The 18,614-nt window shown below is 55.7% G+C and overlaps 1 protein-coding gene across 2 annotated transcripts; it reads left to right on the top strand.

Moving 5' to 3' along the window:
* Positions 1–1,605: 1,605 nt before the first annotated feature.
* ZNF853 (zinc finger protein 853) lies at positions 1,606–8,594 on the top strand. 2 transcript variants are annotated; one of them, XM_045462068.1, is made up of 4 exons: positions 1,606–1,966; positions 2,690–2,807; positions 5,274–5,893; positions 6,065–8,594. In XM_045462068.1, exons 1-4 carry the CDS (start codon positions 1,955–1,957, stop codon positions 7,145–7,147), a joined length of 1,833 nt encoding a protein of 610 aa, XP_045318024.1. In that variant the 5' UTR covers positions 1,606–1,954; the 3' UTR covers positions 7,148–8,594. The 2 variants fall into 2 exon arrangements, with proteins under 2 accessions (XP_045318024.1, XP_045318026.1); XM_045462070.1 differs by having other exon boundaries at positions 2,685–2,807.
* The last annotated feature ends 10,020 nt before the right edge of the window (positions 8,595–18,614 follow it).

The following is an 18,614-nucleotide window of genomic DNA, read 5'->3' as shown; positions in this document are numbered from 1 at the left end:
GAGAAAAGGGGCTGCCTGGTTTTTAAGACGGGAGAGCCGTGAGGATGAACAAACGCTGTTGGCAAGAAGCCATCGGAGAGAGAGAGGTTCAAGATTTAAGGAGTGAGTGGATCATCTGGATGGTCTGGGTGTGAGGTCTCCCGGGAGGAAGGAGGAGGCAGAGACAGCTCAGCCCTCCCAGGGGAGGTGAAGGTGCACACCTGCCGGGCCAGAGGGGGGATGCTCACTTACCCTTCAACTCCTGACATGCAGCGTGTGGTCCCTGTTCCACACATGCTAGGTAATAACTTGCCTCGTTACCCAACTGGAAGAGGCCATGGTGAATCCAGAATTTTCTGCCTCCAAAGATGGGTTCCTGCTGCACTCGTTCCCCCGAAGAGGCAGAGGTGGCCCTCTGTCCCCTGGAGCACCCAGTCTGGGGGTGAAGCTGAGAGGTGGCCCTCTGTCCTCTGGAGCACCCAGTCTGGGGGCAAGCTCCCAGAGAGAGGAGCTTTTCAGAGGGCTGGAGGAGAAGCCCCAAACTCCACTGCCTGTGGGGCCAGAAAGTATCCAAAATGGAACAAGGGGGGGCCAGGTGAGCATGGAGACAGTAGGGAGGGAAGACATCTGTGTCCCCCTCCAGTGAGGCTATTCCCAGACTCTACCCCAGGAACAGCTCTCCAAGGGCAGGTCTTTGGGTTTTTCAAGAGGATTGGAGTATCCCGATTCTCATGTGAACTCTCCAGGTTAGGACAGTGCGGCAAAGCTGATAGGATATGGAGATGGTCAGGTAAGGCCTCCCCAGGCAGGGGTCAGCTTGGCGCGTCCAGGGAGGCCTCTGCACCGCGCTACGGGGGTGGGGGCCTGGGGAGGACAGTGGTTGGGGGCGGCGGAGGGGGGTTGATCACCTGCCTTGTGCACAGAGGGAGCGAGCCGGCTTACCCTTCAGTTAACAAGGTCTGGTCCTTTGGGGTCCCGACCCACTGTCCAAGCGGGCACAAACACCACGCCCCCCGCAGGCCTGCCTTCGCCATCCGGGACTCCAGGAGGAGGGGTTCAAGGTGCGGAGAGGGAGGCCTCTTTGGGGTCCGCTGGGGGGCGGAATGGGGCCTCCCCATCAGGTGAGTGTCATCTAATTGAGCGCTAATGAACCACAACTAGTAGCCCGGCCAGGGGCGCCCTGAGACCGCACGCGTCCCCACGGTGGCGCGGGGGTGGGGGGGTGGGGGGGTGAGCTGGAGCCTGGAGCCGCCCCGCCCCCCTCGGGGCAGCGACAGTCTCGCCACCCCCGCGGGTGCGCGGCCGGGCCCGGAAGGGTTAAGCCCACCGAGCTCGCCGCGGCCTAGAGCGGCGGCGGCGGCGGCGCGGGGGCCGGGGCGCGGGGCGCGCGGGTGGCGGGCGGGGGACAGGATGCGGATGCCGGGGGGACTTCCTGTGCCGGCCCCGCCGCCCCCGCCCCCGGTCCGGCCCGCCGCCCGCCGCCCGCTGCCGGCCGGACGCACGCTCGGGGGGGTGGCGGGCGAGCGAACCGGACCCCCGCGCGGGCCGCCCCCCTGCCCCCCCCGCCCCCCGGCGCCGGGCACCTGTGGCCGCCGGCCGAACCCGGCCGGACCCGGGCTGCCCCCGGCCCACCCGAGGCCGGTGTCGCCCGGCCCCCGCCGACCTCGGACCGGACCCCCGGCGCCCAGCCTCCTCCCCGCCCCCTTCCCCCGGGACGGGTGCCCGACACCAACTTCTGCTCGCGAACTCCGTCCTGCCCCTTTCTTGGCCCAGGGCGACCTCGGCAGCCCTGACAGCGACAGGCCCGCCGCCGCAGTGCCCAGAAAGGCCCCCGGGTGGCCCGGCGCCTCCCCGGCTCTTTCTGGATGGAGGCGCCTCAGGAAGGAGCCGGCTGACGCTTCGGCCTTGGCTGCCCAGCCCCTGCTGACCATGAACACACCTCCCCTAGTGCAGAGGCCGCGGTGAGGGGCAGGAAATGCTGCGCCAGGTGAGGCCCGTTGGGCGGGACGGCTCGGCGAACCTTCGGGGGCGCTTCCAGTCTTTTCGACTGGACCCCCACAGAGACCTGGAGCTGTCCTGTTAGGAGGGGAGGCTGGCTGGATGTGGGGACACCTCTGCAGGGGCCGGGGGTGGGGCGTGGGGCGGGAAGGCCAGTGGAGGGGGGATGCAGGAGAGAGGTGGGGAACCCTCCCGACTTCAGGAGACCCTGGGCCAGGGCTGGTTCTGTGGGTTGCTGGTGCTCTGGCCTAGGAATGCTGGCCGAACCCCAAGAGCAGCCTAGGAGGCCAGAGACCAGGGAGGTGAACAGGCTTGGCGGGGCTTTGTAGCGGGGGGCAGTGGAACGTGAGGTTTCTCCGTCTTCTCTGCAAACTTCCTCAACTCCAGCTCCCCATCCTAGTGGAGCAGTTGCACCGGCTGCCCCCTAAGGCTGGGGCTGAGTGTGGGCCCCGCAGAATCCTAGAATTCAGGAATGGAGGAACTGCCTCCCTGCGGGGGGCTGAACGGGCCCTGGGAGCAGAGCTCCGGGCTGCCCTGCGCCTCCCTTCCCCAGCTGTGGCTCCAACTGTCCTCCTTTCCAGCCAGGGTGGGGCCCCTGGCTCTGGAGGCCCGAGGCTGAGGTGGAGGGCTCTGTGGCAGTCAGTGCCACGGGGCTGGGGGCTCACAGCACTCCTGCCCACCTGAACAGCTTCCTTCCTTCCTCTCAGCACAGCTGGCTCCCCGGGGTCTTGGTCTGAGCGCCAGGATGGAGCTGGGGCCAGCGACTGAGACCTTCGTGCTGGAGCTTCGGTGTCTTGAAGATGGGGGCCCGGGGCCTGGCGCCCTCTCAGGTGAGGGACTAGAGGGAGGTGGCTCTGACCTAAAGCAGGAGACAGTCCTCAGGCCCCGCGGAGGACCTTCTGACAGAGCCCGGCCTGCTGCAGGCGAGAGGGGGCTGCGGGGTGGCGGGCAGCCTGCTGTGTGCAAGGGCGCTCACCTGTGGTTTCGGGGTGCGGGGCTGGGGCAGGCTGCAGCCGCTCACAGCGGCCGAGTTCAGCTGCCTGGAGTGACGCTGGCAGGTTCCCCTCAGGGTTTTCCGAGGCGGCTGTATCAGGCTGTGGTTGTGCCTGTGACGGGCTCCCTGACGATGCAGATCTTCTCAGGCCATGCCTGGACCCTGGGTATGTGCTGGCTGGGAGCTGCTGCTATTTCCCCAGTGGTCAGGCGGCCTCCACTGTCCCCCGACCTGTCCCTGGCTCCAGACTCAAGTTCTCAAGATTGAATTCAGGGGCTCTCTCCCACTGCCCCTTGTACCTCAGGCATTGGACCCCTTGCTTCTCTTTTCTCTGTGGCCTTCTCTGACCTTGTCCACTTTTCCTGACCTCTGCTTCAATCCATCTTCCTCCCCTTTTGCCCAGAGGCAAATATGGCCCTGCAGAACCTTTCAAGATGCCTTCTCCCTCTGGGACACGGTCTGGGGAAACTTTCTATGGTGGTCATGCTCCTGGGGGCCACTTTCCTTCTCTGTGCTTTGAGGGCACTGACTGAGGGCTGGGCCAGGGTTGAACAGCATGAAAAGGCCCCAGGCAATTAGAGGGGCTGTGTTGGGATGTGTGGCTAAACGACTCTCCTGGCTCAAATATTTAACTGGAAAAAGTCTTGCAAGGGCACGCACATCAGGTGACACTTAATAATATGTTTACTAAAAACATCGTTGTTTAAAATGCTGGTGTTGCTGTAAGAAGCCAGGACTGGCCACACAGCCAAGTGCTGTGCTAGAAACGTGAGGACTCACACAGAAGCACGGTGCTTCTTGCTGCCTCGAGGGGTGGCAGGAGGCTGGAGTATCTCAGACCTTGACATTGCTGGGGGAACAGGTTTTCATGGCTGTCTTCGCTTACCACACGCATACTCCCGACTGGTGTGTGTTTATGAGAAATGCATTCACTTGTCCATTAGCCTAAGCAAAGGTTATTAGGACTAGTTTTCCGAAAGGAAGTTATTTTCATATAGATATCCCTTGGTTTTATGAAATCAATACAATCCTGGCAAAGTGGCCGGAAAGCAAAATTTTATAACATCGAACCTCTGCTTTCTGTTACAAAACTGAAAATACGAAGCTGTAGGAAGAACAGACGTGGAAATCAGACTCGGAAATGGAGAGAGCCTCTTCGGATTTTCCGTGAACACAGCCTGAATACTCAAAATGAGAGACAGACACGTGGATATTGTGCAGGAAAGTGAAATGTGACAATGGAGCGACTCTTACGTAGTGGGGCTTCCTCTACACCTGCACAACCCCGGGCCAGACATTTCCCCCCTGGCATTCTCGCTATGTCCCTGGGAAGGGTTTATCTCCTTTTTCCAGAAAGGGAAATTCAGGTTCCCAGAGGTGACGTAACTGGCCAGTCACCATGTTGACTTGGGGCTATGGAATTAGTCCTTTCCATTCCTGAGTAATAGTCTCAGACACTTCCAGTCTTCAGGCTGTTTCAAACGGAGCTAGTTGTATCCTTGGTATTGCTAAAGTGTTTGTTAGTTTGCAAACTCATTTTCTAACTCACAGGGAGAGGGATTTTTCAAGCACCCACCAGGTTCTAGAGGCGATGCCGGGGCCCTTCTGGCTTTGCCCGTGAAGCTGGAAGTGTGGGTATCCCGAAGCCGTCACTGACAAGGAGGGCTCCGTGGCTGCGGGAGGTCGACGGCTGCTAAGCGGTAGAGTTAGGGCCTGAACGGAGGACTTCCCGCTGGAAACTTTGTGCTGTCTCTGACACTTCGGTGACTTTTAGGACCGCTAGTGGTGATACTTCCAGGCGTTATTATTTACGGAGAAGGCAAGTTTTACTTCTGTGAGGTGTGACCCTAACTGAGGTCAGAGTTCAGCACGGGCTTGTGGCTTAGCTGTCCGAACGGCTTGTATGCGGATTCCCACTGGATGGCGGTGAAGCACGAGAGACTTCTCAGGGAACGGTGCTGGGGAGCCCCAGGCACCCAGGCTCTTGTCACTGCCAAGATCTAAGCATGGAGCCTGTGTGGAGGGAGGCGCGGGGGAGAGGTGGAACAGCTAGGGTGCAGAGTGACGTGATCAGCAGTCCTGCGGGCGCATTTCTAAGCCAACCCCACACCTCTGGGCAATTCAGTTCCTGCCACGCTGCCATTGTCAACCGAGCCGGTGCTTTTGGGTCCCTGATGGGAGCTCACAGTGTGTCCTAGCGTGGCTGTCCATGGGGCCGGGTGAGCGGGGAGGTCCAGGGGGTCTGCACCTGAGAGCTGCCCGTAGATTTTTCTCTCCTGGCTTCCTGCCATTTCCACTACAGGTGGCAGCGGTGGGAGTGAGAGTCAGGAAGAAGAAGAGGCTCCGGAGAACGGCAGCCCACCGCGGCCAACAAGCTCAGCCCCGGCGGGGGCCAGTGAAATGGCTGAGGAAGCACAGCAGGGGCAGCCGGAGTTGCAACCACAACAGTCACAACAGCAACCAGCGCTGCAACAACAGCCACGGCAGGAGCGGCGACCACAAAGCCGATCCCCAGGACCGCAGCAACAGCGGCAAGCTGGCCGAGAATGGCTGCCTCGACAAGAGAAGCACCTGCAGGAAAACCCCCAACCTGTGCCACCTCAGCAGCTGAAACCACAGCTGCCGCCGATGCCGCCGCAGGAACAATCAGAGGAGCAGCAAGTGCCAGAGCAACACCTGTTGCAGCCACAGCAGAAACCGTTACCACAGCACCAACAGTTACAGAAGCAGCAGCCGCAGAAGCAGTTAAGGCAGCAGGAACCGTGGCAGCAGGAGCAGCAGCAGCAGGGACAGTCAGGGCAGCAGCAGGAGGAGGAACAATTCCAGCAACAGCAGCAGCAGCAGCAGCAGCAGCAGCAGCAGCAGCAGGAACTGTTACAACAGCAGCACCTGCAGCAGCAACAGTTACAGCAGCAGCAGAAGGCGGAACAGTTACAGCAGCAGCACCTGCAGCAGCAACAGTTACAGCAGCAGGAACAGTTACAGCAGCAGCAGCAGCAGCAGCAGCAGCAGGAACTGTTACAACAGCAGCACCTGCAGCAGCAACAGTTACAGCAGCGGCAGCAGGAACTGTTACAGCAGCAGCTGTTGCAGCAGCAACAGTTACAGCAGCAGCCGCAACAGGAACAGCTACAACAGCAGCAGCAGCCCCCTCTGCTGGAGCCAGACGAGGAGGAAGAGGTAGAGCTGGAGCTCATGCCAGTTGACCTGGGGTCGGATCAGGAACTGGAGAGGCAGCGGCAGGAGCTGGAGAGACAACAGGAACAGCGGCAGCTGCAGCTCAAACTGCAGGAGCAGCTGCAGCAGCTGGAGCAGCAGCTGGAGCAGCAGCAGCAGCAGCTGGAGCAGCAGCAGGAGGTGCGGCTGGAGCTGACCCCGGTGGAGCTGGGAGCCCAGCAGCAGGAGGTGCGGCTGGAGCTGACCCCCGTGCAGCCGGAGCTGCAGCTGGAGCTGGTGCCCGCCGCAGGGGGCGGCGGGGCTTCGGCCCCGGGGGCTCCAGCCGCCGTCGTGGTGGCCCCCCCGGGCTACGTGGTGCTGCAGGAGCTCATGGTGCTGCCGGCCGTGGCCGCGCCGGCGGTGGTGGCCATCCCGGGCCCCGCGGGCAGCGCCGCCCTGACCCCGGCCAGGCAGCGGCGGCGGCGGCGCGCCCGGGACCGGCCGACCATCTGCGGGGAGTGCGGCAAGGGCTTCAGCCGCAGCACGGACCTGGTGCGGCACCAGGCCACGCACACGGGCGAGCGGCCGCACCGCTGCGGCGAGTGCGGGAAGGGCTTCTCGCAGCACTCCAACCTGGTGACGCACCAGCGCATCCACACGGGCGAGAAGCCCTACGCCTGCTCCTACTGCGCCAAGCGCTTCAGCGAGAGCTCGGCGCTCGTGCAGCACCAGCGCACGCACACGGGCGAGCGGCCCTACGCCTGCGGCGACTGCGGCAAGCGCTTCAGCGTCTCGTCCAACCTGCTGCGCCACCGGCGCACGCACTCGGGCGAGCGGCCCTACGTCTGCGAGGACTGCGGCGAGCGCTTCCGGCACAAGGTGCAGATCCGCCGCCACGAGCGCCAGCTGCACGGCGCCGGTCGATCGCGGGGCCTGGGCCTGCTCCGCAGCACGCGCGCGGCCACCGGCGGCCCCGCGCGCCCCGAGCAGGCGGCGGGGGCCGCGGACAAGGCGCCGTGACCGTGGGCGGCGGGGAGGGGGTGGGTGACGGAGGGCGGGGGGGGGGGGGGAGCCGGGGTCGGTGAGGGCGCAGGTTCCTCCCGCCCTGTCCCGTGGTGTGCGCGCACCTCCTGGAAGCCGGCTGCGGAAGGGCTCCCGGCTCTGTCCCTGGTTAGCTGAGGGTAGGCCACGGTTACGCACGGACCCTCGGAAAGGCTCCTAGAGAAAAGCCACTGGGGCCAAAGGGCACAGGTGTGGCACACCAGGACAGACAGCACGCCGCACAAATTCGTTGTTGGGTACCGGTCCGTGAGGAGTCCGCTAGAGCCCTTCCCCCAGAAAACTGGACTTTCTTGAAGTGACAGCCACAGGAAAAAAAAAAAAAAAAACTGCCAGTGACACGTGTGACAGTTGGTGACATTTGACACGCATCGAACACTAACCCGGGAGTCGGATACCTGTGGCGAAACGCACACGAATAGGATTTGATCCTGGTGAAAATGACTTCGAGGAAAAGAAATGGGGGAGAAAGGAAAGTTATCTGCACTTTGTAGAAAACCGTCAAGGCGTTAGATTGTCCTCAATGGCGTCTGCCTTGAAAGTACTTTCTAGAATGAAAATTCATCAGGGTGGATGTAATCCTGATTAAAATGTTTGTGTTCATAAGCACAGGGTCAGAGTGTCCACTGGGTTAGTGCACAAATGCCAGGAGGCCCGTCTCTGGGCGGAAGGTAAAACCTCCCTCCAGGTTAACCCAGGGTTCCAGCGAGCGGCAGCCCTCCATGCTGCCAAGTCCCCATGCCCACGGTGGCCTGTCAGTGACCTCTTGAATAGGAGCCCGCGGCTGAAGCAGAGGGCATTCTGGGAATGCTCTCCAAGGTCCAGGGGAGTGTTCCCCTTGGGGAAAGAGCTCCAAGGTAGCCCCACCCTGACCTCCCTGGGATCCAGCTGCTTTAGGCCTCTCAGATGCTGGCCCAGGGACTGAGGCTATGGGGTTGGGGCCCTGAGACCCAGGGGCAGGGTTTTCCTGGGCCCGGCTATGCAGGGGGCTGGCTCGAGAAGACCCTGCCTCGTGGCTGCAGTGGTGGGGATGGCTGGGGGGGTGGGGGGCAGGGGGAGTCAGAGGGAGAAGTTGGGGGACGAAGTTTGGAAGCAACAGAAGTGCTCTCTACAACGTTTACAAAACCATCTGGGGGTCTGTAAGAGCATCGGCGATGCCCACGCCTGCGGGAAGGCGGACGGTGGCGGCGCCCCGCCCCTTCTGCCCCCGAGTGCTTCCCGCTCTTGGCCACCACCTTCCCCACCCCCCACCCCCACCCCCCACCCCTACCCCCGTGTGCAGCTGCTTAGATCCCGCACCTCTCTTTGCTCCCTGCTTCTCCTTTACTAACACAGCCTGCTACATTTTACGAATGTGTTGGTAAGTGAGAAACAAAAATTGAAAAATAAATTAAAATGAAGAAATGCATTGTCTCGTCTCTGTTTTCCCTGCTGGATTTTGCGTCTGGCCCCTGGTTTCATCTCTACAAAGCATTTTCCTGGTTGCTCTAGAGCAAGGGACGGCTTATTAAGTCCCATGCTCAGCGCCCTCACCCTAGACTCTTCTTTCTAACCTGAACCCCTTGGCCTCGGAGGAGCTGATTCCATATAACCTTGCTGGGAGGGATGGGGGCCAGAGGACAGACGCTCGGGGAGGCCAGTTTTGGCATCTCCTAAGGACAAGCTTTAAATCAATTCAGAAGTGGCCCGTCTCCCCTCGCTCTGCCTCTGTTTACAGTGAGTGATTTCCTCTGTCTTTACACCGACAGACCCATTTCCCCCAGTAACCATTCGCTGAGGGCATGGGGCATTAGATCTTTCAACTGGGGCTCTGACCCCTCCGGGGTGAAGGTCTGAGTCATCCTGTCAGACGGGCCCCCTCGACCAGCAGAGATGCTGAAGGCAAGGGATCTGCGGATAAGAGGCATAAGCTAGGGCCTCAAACCCAACCGCGGCATCCGGGGCGATAGGTGATACCCCCAGGCCTCTGTCATCCGTGTTCTTCGCCGAGTAGAATCCATATGGGGGGTGAGTGGATCTGTGTGAGGCAGGGAGAGGCCTGGGCGGATGTTGATTCTCTGCCCACCTGTCCTTGGGCAGATGGTTCTACAGACGTGTGGGCTCCTGCCATCCTGGCTGGCTGGCTTCCCCCACAAGCGCCAGTGGCTCTCCCATCATCCACTGTCTCAGAGAAGGTGAAGTGTCCCCTAAGCCGACTCAGAAGGCTTGTGGAAGCCCCGCTCCCTTCCTCACATTTGGACAACGCTGGAGCCCCAGGGGGAGGTGGAAGCTTCCTCGCCTCTGCGGGGCTTTGCCTGAGACCTCTCCTTCCACCCCCCTCCTGTGCTGCTCGCCCGCCACCGGCCTCCCCCGGCCCTCTCCTTGAGTGACCACTGGCACATACCTGCTCTTCTGCAGTCGCCTCTGGGGAACGGAAGACCGGGGCCCTCGTGGGAAGACAGGCCAAGCCTGTTGGTAGGCGGAGGCCATGTCTTGGGAGGGGCCTGGTCGGAGTGCAGGACGGGCAGGCCCCAGGTGTTGAGAGGCATTGCTGAAGAGCTCACAGCCCAGTAGGAGAGGGACACACACCTAAATGGTCACACATGGGGGGTGAGGGGACAGAGCAACGGACTCCAACATGGGGAGCCAAGTGGCCTCCCAGAAGTCTCGCTGAGTCAGCAGGCATTTGCCTGGAGGTGAGGCCTGGAGACACTAGAGGGGGAGGTGGTCAGGATGGAACTCACACTGCGCGATAGATCAGAGCCAGAGGGGACCTGGTGTGATTAGGAACAGTGAGTCTGGGAATCGCTGGGAGGTAGGTGCTACGGGAGACAGGTGGTGGAATGAGAGAGAGAGCTTAGGGACTGGATTTTGTGGAATCCATTGGCCCCAGACTCCCAGATTCTTCCTGTGTACAGCCTTGACTTCTCCCCAGAACTTTTCAGCATCTCTGTCACCTCTACCTGACTTGTCCATTCCAACAGGCATCTAAGCCCAGCCAAATATAGCTCCTGGAAAGCCCCATGAGTCAGGCCCTGTCCCCCGGGAGGCCTGCCCACCCCAATCCCTGCCCTCATCACCCGGCTCTCCCCCACCTTGCTTTTGCCACCTAACCACAAGCCAGCCCGGTCCCCAGTCCTCGCTACCGCCCGCCTCCACCGCTACCAGCAGTCTGAGCAGCAGCGAAAGGAATAGACACCCTCCTCAGTGCCCCAGGGGGACAGGAGCCATGGCGCCTGAGCCGTCTCTCACCCTGCACTTTTACCTAAAACAAATGTCGTGCGCAGATCCTCGGTGGGGGCCATGGGCTGGCCTGGTCCGGAAGCGGCGCTGTCCACCCACCCGCCCTACCCAGAATTCCTAGGGCCCCTGGCTGCCACGCCCACTCCAGCGTCCCCACATCCTGAGCCCCTGTCTGTGGAGCTAGGAAGCCACCCTCAGCTCATCCCCATTCACAACTCCCAGGGCTGCGTCCCACAGTTGGATTCCTGTGTCAGGAGTGGGGGGGGGGGGGGGTCCCAGTTGCAGAGACACATGATACGCCAGGGCCCAGGGCTGTATGTAGCAGGGAGGGAGGCTCATCTCCTCGGCCTCCTCGGCCTCCTCGGCCCTGGCAAGGGCTCCCCTCCACCTGCTACCTGTTATTTCTGCTATGTCCATTGGTTCTTCGACTTGAGTCAGTGGTCGCCATATTCACTTTAGCTGTGCCCTCACTCACTGTGGGAGGCTGCTTTTCAGTGTTTAGATCACTCTTCTTCCCTTCTGTGCTGGCAACCAGGTAGGCCTAAGTCACTTGTGTTGGGAGACGTGAAAGGAAAATGCAGAGACATGACCGTTAAGAAAAGAAATTTCTTGGGGCACCTGGGTGGCTCTGTCGGTTAAGCCTCTGATTCTTGATTTCAGCTCAGGTCATGATCTCACGGTTTGTGAAATCGAGCCCGGAGTTAGGCTCTGTGCTGACAGCATGGAGCCTGCTTGGGATTCTCTCTCTCTCCCTCTCTCTCTCTCTCTCTCTCTCAAAATAAATAAATAAACTTAAAAACAAAAAGAAATTTCTTAATGCATGGGAATCTTGTAAAGGGGTCCAGACTCAAGGCTGGCATATCAAGTGAAAATACACAATGTGAATTAAAAAAATAAATAAATAAAATAAAACCTCACAAGATTATCAAGAATACGACTAGTTTTAATTTTTCATATAATGACCTTATCTGCAAGGGTTTGCAAAAGGTAGGGATCAGGTTGTTTTTGTGAGGGAGTCAGTAGAGGGCTCCTTGTCTCCTGTATTTTAGGGACTATTGCTAGACAGAGGGACCCTGGTGTGAAATCCTTCCTGTCCCTTTGTGATGTGTTAGTCACAATCACAACAGTACAGCAGGGTGTCATTTTGCGTTTTTAGCAAGTAGGTAAATATCTCCTTTGGACTGACCCTCGGGCTATATCTGTGCTATATCAAGAGCTGGAAAGAGAATTCTAAGCCCAGAAGTCTCTAAAATGGAAAATCTCCAGGGAATATGATAAAATCAAATGTATAAGACATAACAGAGCCTGATGCTGATTCTCGGTCTTTGCCTTCTTTGAGTCAGGCATCTTTTACGAAATAGTGATGTTCCTCCAGGGAGGACTTGGGGATTGGAATTCCGGCCACCAATTGCTATGTGACAACTTTCCTTGCCTGTAAGATAAGAGCCAGAGTGTCTATGGTTCTGAGCTATTGTGTGTCCAATACAATAGGCGAGATAATATGTGCAAACAGGCGCAGTGCATGTTAGGCCCCTGGAATATGTTGCATCTAAAGCAAGGAAGATTTGGGGCATCTGGGTGGCTCAGTCTGGCTTCAGCTCAGGTCATGATCTTATGGTTCAGGAGTTCAAGCCCTGTGTCGGACTCTGTGCTGACAGCTCAGAGCCTGGAGTCTGTTTTGGATTCTGTGTCGTTCTCTCTCTCTCTCTTCCCCTCCCCTGCTCGCTCTCTGTCTCTGTCTCTGTCTCTCAAAAATAAATAAACATTAATTAAAAAAAAAAATAAAGCAAGGAAGATTTGAATGCAAGCTCTTCTCTGGTTGGACATTCTGTGAGATAAAGCTCTCTAATATTTCAATGTTAAAAAATTTAGACATTGTAGAAATAAAGATTGTGAGGCCCCCAGATGGTAGAAGGGCCTAGTTATGCCCTTAGGATCTTTCCCTGCAGGTGGGATGTGGTAGGGTCCCAGCCAACTCCATCGCAGCCTATAACATTAGTCCCCATGTAGGCATCTCTCTCAGACCTGAGAACCCATTGGTCTCCGAGATTTGGAGCACCAACTACCTGGAGGCATTGAGACACAAACCCAGGAGCCCGTCTAGATGCCCCTTGCTTTTCCTAATGCCCTTTGTTTCAATTAACTATTGTGCAATATTCCACCCCGAAACAGTGGCTAAAAACAAAAGATGCTTTGTTATTTCTCACAGTCTGCAGGTTGCCTGGGCTCAGCTGGGTGGCTCTTCTGTTCTGTATGATGACATCTGATGGCCCAGTGGGGCTGAGGCACAGGTTCATCATGAGGCTGGTGGCTGATACTGGTGATCAGCTGGGAGCTCAGTGGGGCTGTCCCCTGGAGCACCTACACATAACCTCTCCATGTGACCTGGTGTCTCTCAGCAGAGGGTCTGGGTCCCAAGAGACCAGAGCTTGGGATCTACTAGGCTTCTTATGATGGAGCTTAGAAGTTGTGCAATGTTATTTATTGCAGATACCACTCATCAGACCAAGTCTCAATCCCCGCCCAGGTCAAGGGGAAGGAAATAGGTCCTGCCTCACCATGGGAAGGGCTGCAAACAATTTCCAGCCATCTTTTATCTCCCGTACACTCGTTTAATTGTGCACCAAGTTTTGCTTTGAAATTAAGGCCCCAATTTTCATCCCAACTCCTTCCTGGCTTCTTCAGTATGCAAGAATCACTGATAGTTGTGCTAAAAGCAATAACCACAGGCCTCTGCTTCTCTGTGGGTATCTGGGGTCCCTGTCCCACGGCCGCTCTGGTGGGTCAGGCCACCCTTCTCACCTCTGTCTGCCACCCATGTGCTGGAACTTCTCATCCACTGATGGTTCCTTCTGGTTGTCTTTGTCCTTGTGGATGTCTATCCTTTCCCCCTCTTCAGGGGCATTCTGGGAGGGAAATGTTATAAATGCATGACGTCAGTTCCCTGTGTTCAATCGGACATACCTGCCTTCAGCTTCTGGCCCCTTCCAATCCATCTTCTCAAACACTGTTGTGACGATGGTCCTAAAATGCTAATCCAATGTTTCCCCCTCTGGTTAAGCCCGGTCTGTGGCCCCTGGACCAATGCTTTGTGACACATGTTTGCCATATGGACCTGCCACGTGTACTACCAATTACTTAGCAATTTTCTTTATATCTGATCACTATTTAAAGATTTTATTTTTAAGTAATCTCTACACCCAATGTGGGGCTTGAACTCACAACCCCAAGATCAAGAGTTGCATTCTCTACCAACTGAGCCAGCTAGGAATCCCAAATCTGGTCTCTTTTTAGCTGAAATAAATTTATTTTATTTTATTTTAAAGTTTATTTATTGTTTGTTTATTTATTTAGGAGAGGCATAGAGGAGAGAGAGAATCCCAAGTAGGCTCCACACTGTCAGCCCAGAGCCTGATGTGGGGCTTGAACTCACGAACTGTGAGATCATGACCTGAGCAGAAACCAAGAGTCGAAGGCATAACTGACTGAGCCACCCAGGTACCCCAAAATAAATTTATTTTAAAGTGACTATTGATACCGTTGGATTAATAGCTACTACATTCACTACTGTTTTCTATGTTTTGCCTTTGTTCTTTGAATCTTTTTTGTTTTCTACTCTTTTTCTGCACTCACTGGTGTTACTTAAGCATTTTGTGTTATTTCATTATTTCTCCTCTTTTGGTATATCAGATATACTTAAAAAAAATTTTAATGGGTGCCCTGACTTTACAATATAGGCCCATCCAGGTCTATTTTCTTTTTTAACATATTTTTTAATGTTTATTTATTTTAGTGAGAGAGAGGCAGAGCACAAGCCATGGGATGGGGCAGAGAGAGAGGGAGACACAGAATCTGAAGCAGGTGCCAGGCTCCAAGCTGTCAGCACAGAGCCCAGTGCAGGGCTTGAACTCACAAACGGTAAGATCATGAACTGAGCTGGAATCGGATGCTTAACTGACTGAGCCATTCAGGTGCCCCTCCTTTTGATACTTTCTTAGTTTCCATCTGTCTGCTGACATTACTCATCTGTTTTTTAATGTTGGCTACTTTTTCCATTATTGTCCTTAACATATTCACCATAGTTGTCTTAAATTTCTATCCTGATTATCTAACCTCTGTACTGTATTTGGATCTGCTTCTTCAAACTGTGCTTTTGTTTTGTAGTATGCCTTGTAATTTTGCTGTTGTTGTTGAGAAGTGAACATGATGTCCTAGGTAAAAGGAACTGAGTTAAGTAGGTCTTTGGTGTGAGGCTTTATGCTTAGCTGGCTAGGAGCCAGGCTTTTTTTTACTGTTGCCATTGCTGTAGGGGTTAGAGGAGAAAATTTCCTCTGGTCTCCTTGTTTTGTCTCCCCTGTTGTCTTTGGATTTTTCTGGAGACTTCATACATTTATTTATTTACTTACTTACTAAACATTTTTTTGAACATTTATTCATTTTTGAGAGATAGAGAGACAGATCGTGAGCAGGGGAGGGGCAGAAAGAGATGGAGACACAGAATCTGAAGCAGGCTCCAGGCTCTGAGCTGTTAGCACAGAGCCCGATGTGGGACTGGAACCCAAGGAACCGAACTGTGAGATCATGACCTGAACCTGATGCTCAACTGATTGAGCCACCCAGGCACCCCCTAGAAACTTCTTTTAATTTTTTTTTAATGTTTATTTATTTTTGAGAGAGAGGGAGAGACAGAGCGTGAGCAGGGGAGGGGCAGAGAGACAGGGAGACACAGAATCCAAAGCAGGCTCCAGGCTCTGAGCTGTCAGCACAGAGCCCGACACGGGGCTCGAACTCCCAAACTGTGAGATCATGACCTGAGCCTAAGTTGGACACTCAGCCGACTGAGCCACCCAGGCGCCCCCTAGAGACTTCTTCTAGAATAAGGTCTGAGACATGTGGGTTCTCCGTTGTGTTCCCAAGTTATCATAGAGAATCTCTACTGACATGAAGGTGCGGTGACAGGGAGAGGAAGTGTTCTATATCCTGACCATTAGGTTGCAGGCTTGTAGTGAACCTGTGCCTGCGGGCTATGAACTTGACAAACCTCTCTCAGTTTCTCTCTCCTGGAATACAAAGGCTAGAGGAGGCTGGAGTTGGGTATCTCCCTCTTCCACTTGTTTGCTTAGGCTCTAGTAAAATAGTTTCCCTCGAGAGCAGACTTCTTCCCTTAAGGAGAACAGAGTGCAAGGCACCTGCATGGCTCTGTCAGTTAGGCACCTGCCTTTGGCTCAGGTCATGATCTCACAGTTTGTGAGTTCAAGCCCCACATTAGGCTCTGCGCTGATGGTACAGAACCTGCTTGGGATTGTCTCTCCTTCCCTCTCTCTCTGTCCCTTCTGTGCTCTCTCTCTGTCAGAAACACCCTAAAAAACCCAAAACAAACAAACAACAACAACAACAAAACAGGGTGCTCTGGATGTATTTAAAAACACCTCCACAGCTCCAGGTGGGTCAGCTCATTGAGAGTCCAACTCTTGATTTCGGCTCAGGTCATGATCCCAGGGTCGTGGGATCCAGCCCTGCCTCGGGTTCCTCGCTGAGCCCGGAGCCTGCTTGAGATTCTCTGTCTCCTGCCCCTCTCCCCCACTCCCTCTCTCTCTCTGAAAGAAAAAAAAAGTAAGACTAAATAAAATGAGAATAAGTAAATACATAAATAAACATGGCGCCATTTCCCCTCCCCCTGCTGGGAATCTGAGATGTTTCTTTGATCTTCACTGTGAGAACCTGGTCGGGCGGGCTCCAGGAGGTAAAGCTTATCTTCTTCTTTTTTTTTTTTTTTTTAATTTTTTTTTTTTTTGACGTTTATTTATTTTTGAGACAGAGAGAGACAGAGCATGAACGGGGGAGAGTCAGAGAGAGAGGGAGACACAGAATCTGAAACAGGCTCCAGGCTCTGAGCGGTCAGTACAGAGCCCGACGCGGGGCTCGAACTCATAAACCGTGAGATCATGACCTGAGCTGAAGTCGGACGCTTAACCGACTGAGCTACCCAGGCGCCCCAAAGCTTATCTTCTTTTTTTTTTTTTTTAATTTTTTTTCAACGTTTATTTATTTTGGGGACAGAGAGAGACAGAGCATGAATGGGGGAGGCGCAGAGAGAGAGGGAGACACAGAATCGGAAGCAGGCTCCAGGCTCCGAGCCATCAGCCCAGAGCCTGTCGCGGGGCTCGAACTCACGGACCGCGAGATCGTGACCTGGCTGAAGTCGGACGCTTAACCGACTGTGCCACCCAGGCGCCCCCCAAAGCTTATCTTCTAAGAGGACCACCACCACCCCCCTTCCACCCCCGTTCCCCGGGCGGAGGTTTTAAGCATCAGCTGAGCCCTCTTGAACTTTTAGCCATTGATCACGAAGAGTTTAAGTCTCCCTGTCCAGGCACTGGCTCCAGGGCCGTTTCTGCTCCTGGAAGCTGAGATTTTCTGTGTCTGCCGTCTGTCTCTCTGATTTTAGGGGCAGCAGTTTGAGCTTTGACCTTGATTCTCTGAAGGATCTGAGATGGATCGTTGATTTCCACTTTTTTTCTTGTTGTGAGGACGGAGCAGCGGCCTGCAAGCCCCTTGCAGGCCGGCCCGGAACCCGGAAGTGCGGGTAGTGAATTTTAAAAAGATGAACACCGCAGGCTGAAAGCCTCGTCAGTTTGACACCAGTGGAAAGCAGCCGTCAACATAAACAGTGTTGTCACCTTCAGGGGAGACCCCGGTGCCCGGCGGAAGCTCTGAACGCGAGGCCTGCCCTGTCCTTGTTGAAAGGGCGGCGAGCAAGTGTGGGATCCGTGTTGGAGGCCTGCAGCCCGCAGAGACAACTTCTCGATGCCATCAGAGGACGCGGAGGAGCCGAAGCCGTGGGAAGAGCCACCAGGTAACAACTGCCCAGAACGGATGCGCAGTTACAGGAGGTCCTTCCCCAGCACCCCCTTAAACCACCTCTGTCCCGCGTGACCTACAGGAGCCATGTGAATCCCTTACCTGAGAACAAAAGGCTTTTCACATTCTCTTTGGCCTTTTAAAAAAATCTTTGAGGCTTCTTTCTACCACATTCGGCCAGGCCCCAAAACTTAACTTACCTTCCCAATTTACTCTCAACTTACCTTCGTGTTTTAGGAATACGTAAACGATCAGTGGTGCAATAAATAAACATGTAAAGACAAATCAGGTTTGAACAACGCCGTGTAACCTGTACACTGATGGTTTCTGCTTCTTGCCCCAGCAGCGTGGCTTCAGAGGCTGCTGAGTGGCTCGGTCAGGGCAGGGGAGGGGAGGAACGGGTGGGTGTGGGTGTGGTGAGGGGAGGTTGTCCACGGCCTTGGGGAGCTGCTGGAGGAGCCCTGGACCCGAGGACAGTAACACCTTGGTTTGCATACACCTTGGTTGCTTTGGCGGCCTTTCCTGTTACTCATGGCTGAACTCAATCTCGGACAGATTTCCCCAATCCCCCTGGAGAAGTAACTAATTTATTTAAAAAGAGAGAGACAGGGGCGCCTGGGTGGCGCAGTCGGTTAAGCGTCCGACTTCAGCCAGGTCACGATCTCGCGGTCCGGGAGTTCGAGCCCCGCGTCAGGCTCTGGGCTGATGGCTCAGAGCCTGGTGCCTGTTTCCGATTCTGTGTCTCCCTCTCTCTCTGCCTCTCCCCCGTTCATGCTCTGTCTCTCTCTGTCCCAAAAATAAATAAACGTTGAAAAAAAAAAAATTAAAAAAAAAAAAAAAAAGAGAGAGACAGACAGACAGAGCATGAGTGGGGGAGGGGCAGAGAGAGGGAGACAGAATCCGAAGCAGGCTCCAAGCTCCAAGCTATCAGCACAGAGCCTGACGCAGGGCTCGAACTCACAGACTGTGAGATCATGACCTAAGCCGAAGTTGGACGCCACCCAGGCGCCCCAGAAGTCATTCCCTTAAAAACACATAAAAAATGCAAGAAATCAAGTGGTGTCCCTCAAATCATATAGACTTTGGCATTAATACAGCTTCCGTGTCACTGTTACGCATCTGTGACAGTTTGGGTGCCTGGAAAGATGTAGTCATGAAATCCAGTTTACCAGCGGCCCTCCAAGGGGACGATGGCCTTGAGGAGGCTGTCAGCACCCCCAGTGATTGTCATGAGACTCGTTCTGTGTGTCAGCCTTCCTGTGGCTCACCAGCAGGGGCACAGGCATGCGGGTGCATTTGGAATTCTGTGAGGTCCACAGGCGCTTGGGGCAGGTGCCACCTCTGA

Source organism: Leopardus geoffroyi, chromosome E3 (genome assembly GCF_018350155.1).
Source record: "Leopardus geoffroyi isolate Oge1 chromosome E3, O.geoffroyi_Oge1_pat1.0, whole genome shotgun sequence".
NCBI lineage: Eukaryota > Metazoa > Chordata > Mammalia > Carnivora > Felidae > Leopardus > Leopardus geoffroyi.
Note: the sequence above shows the minus strand (reverse complement) of the source record. Positions and strands in the feature narration are given on the sequence as shown.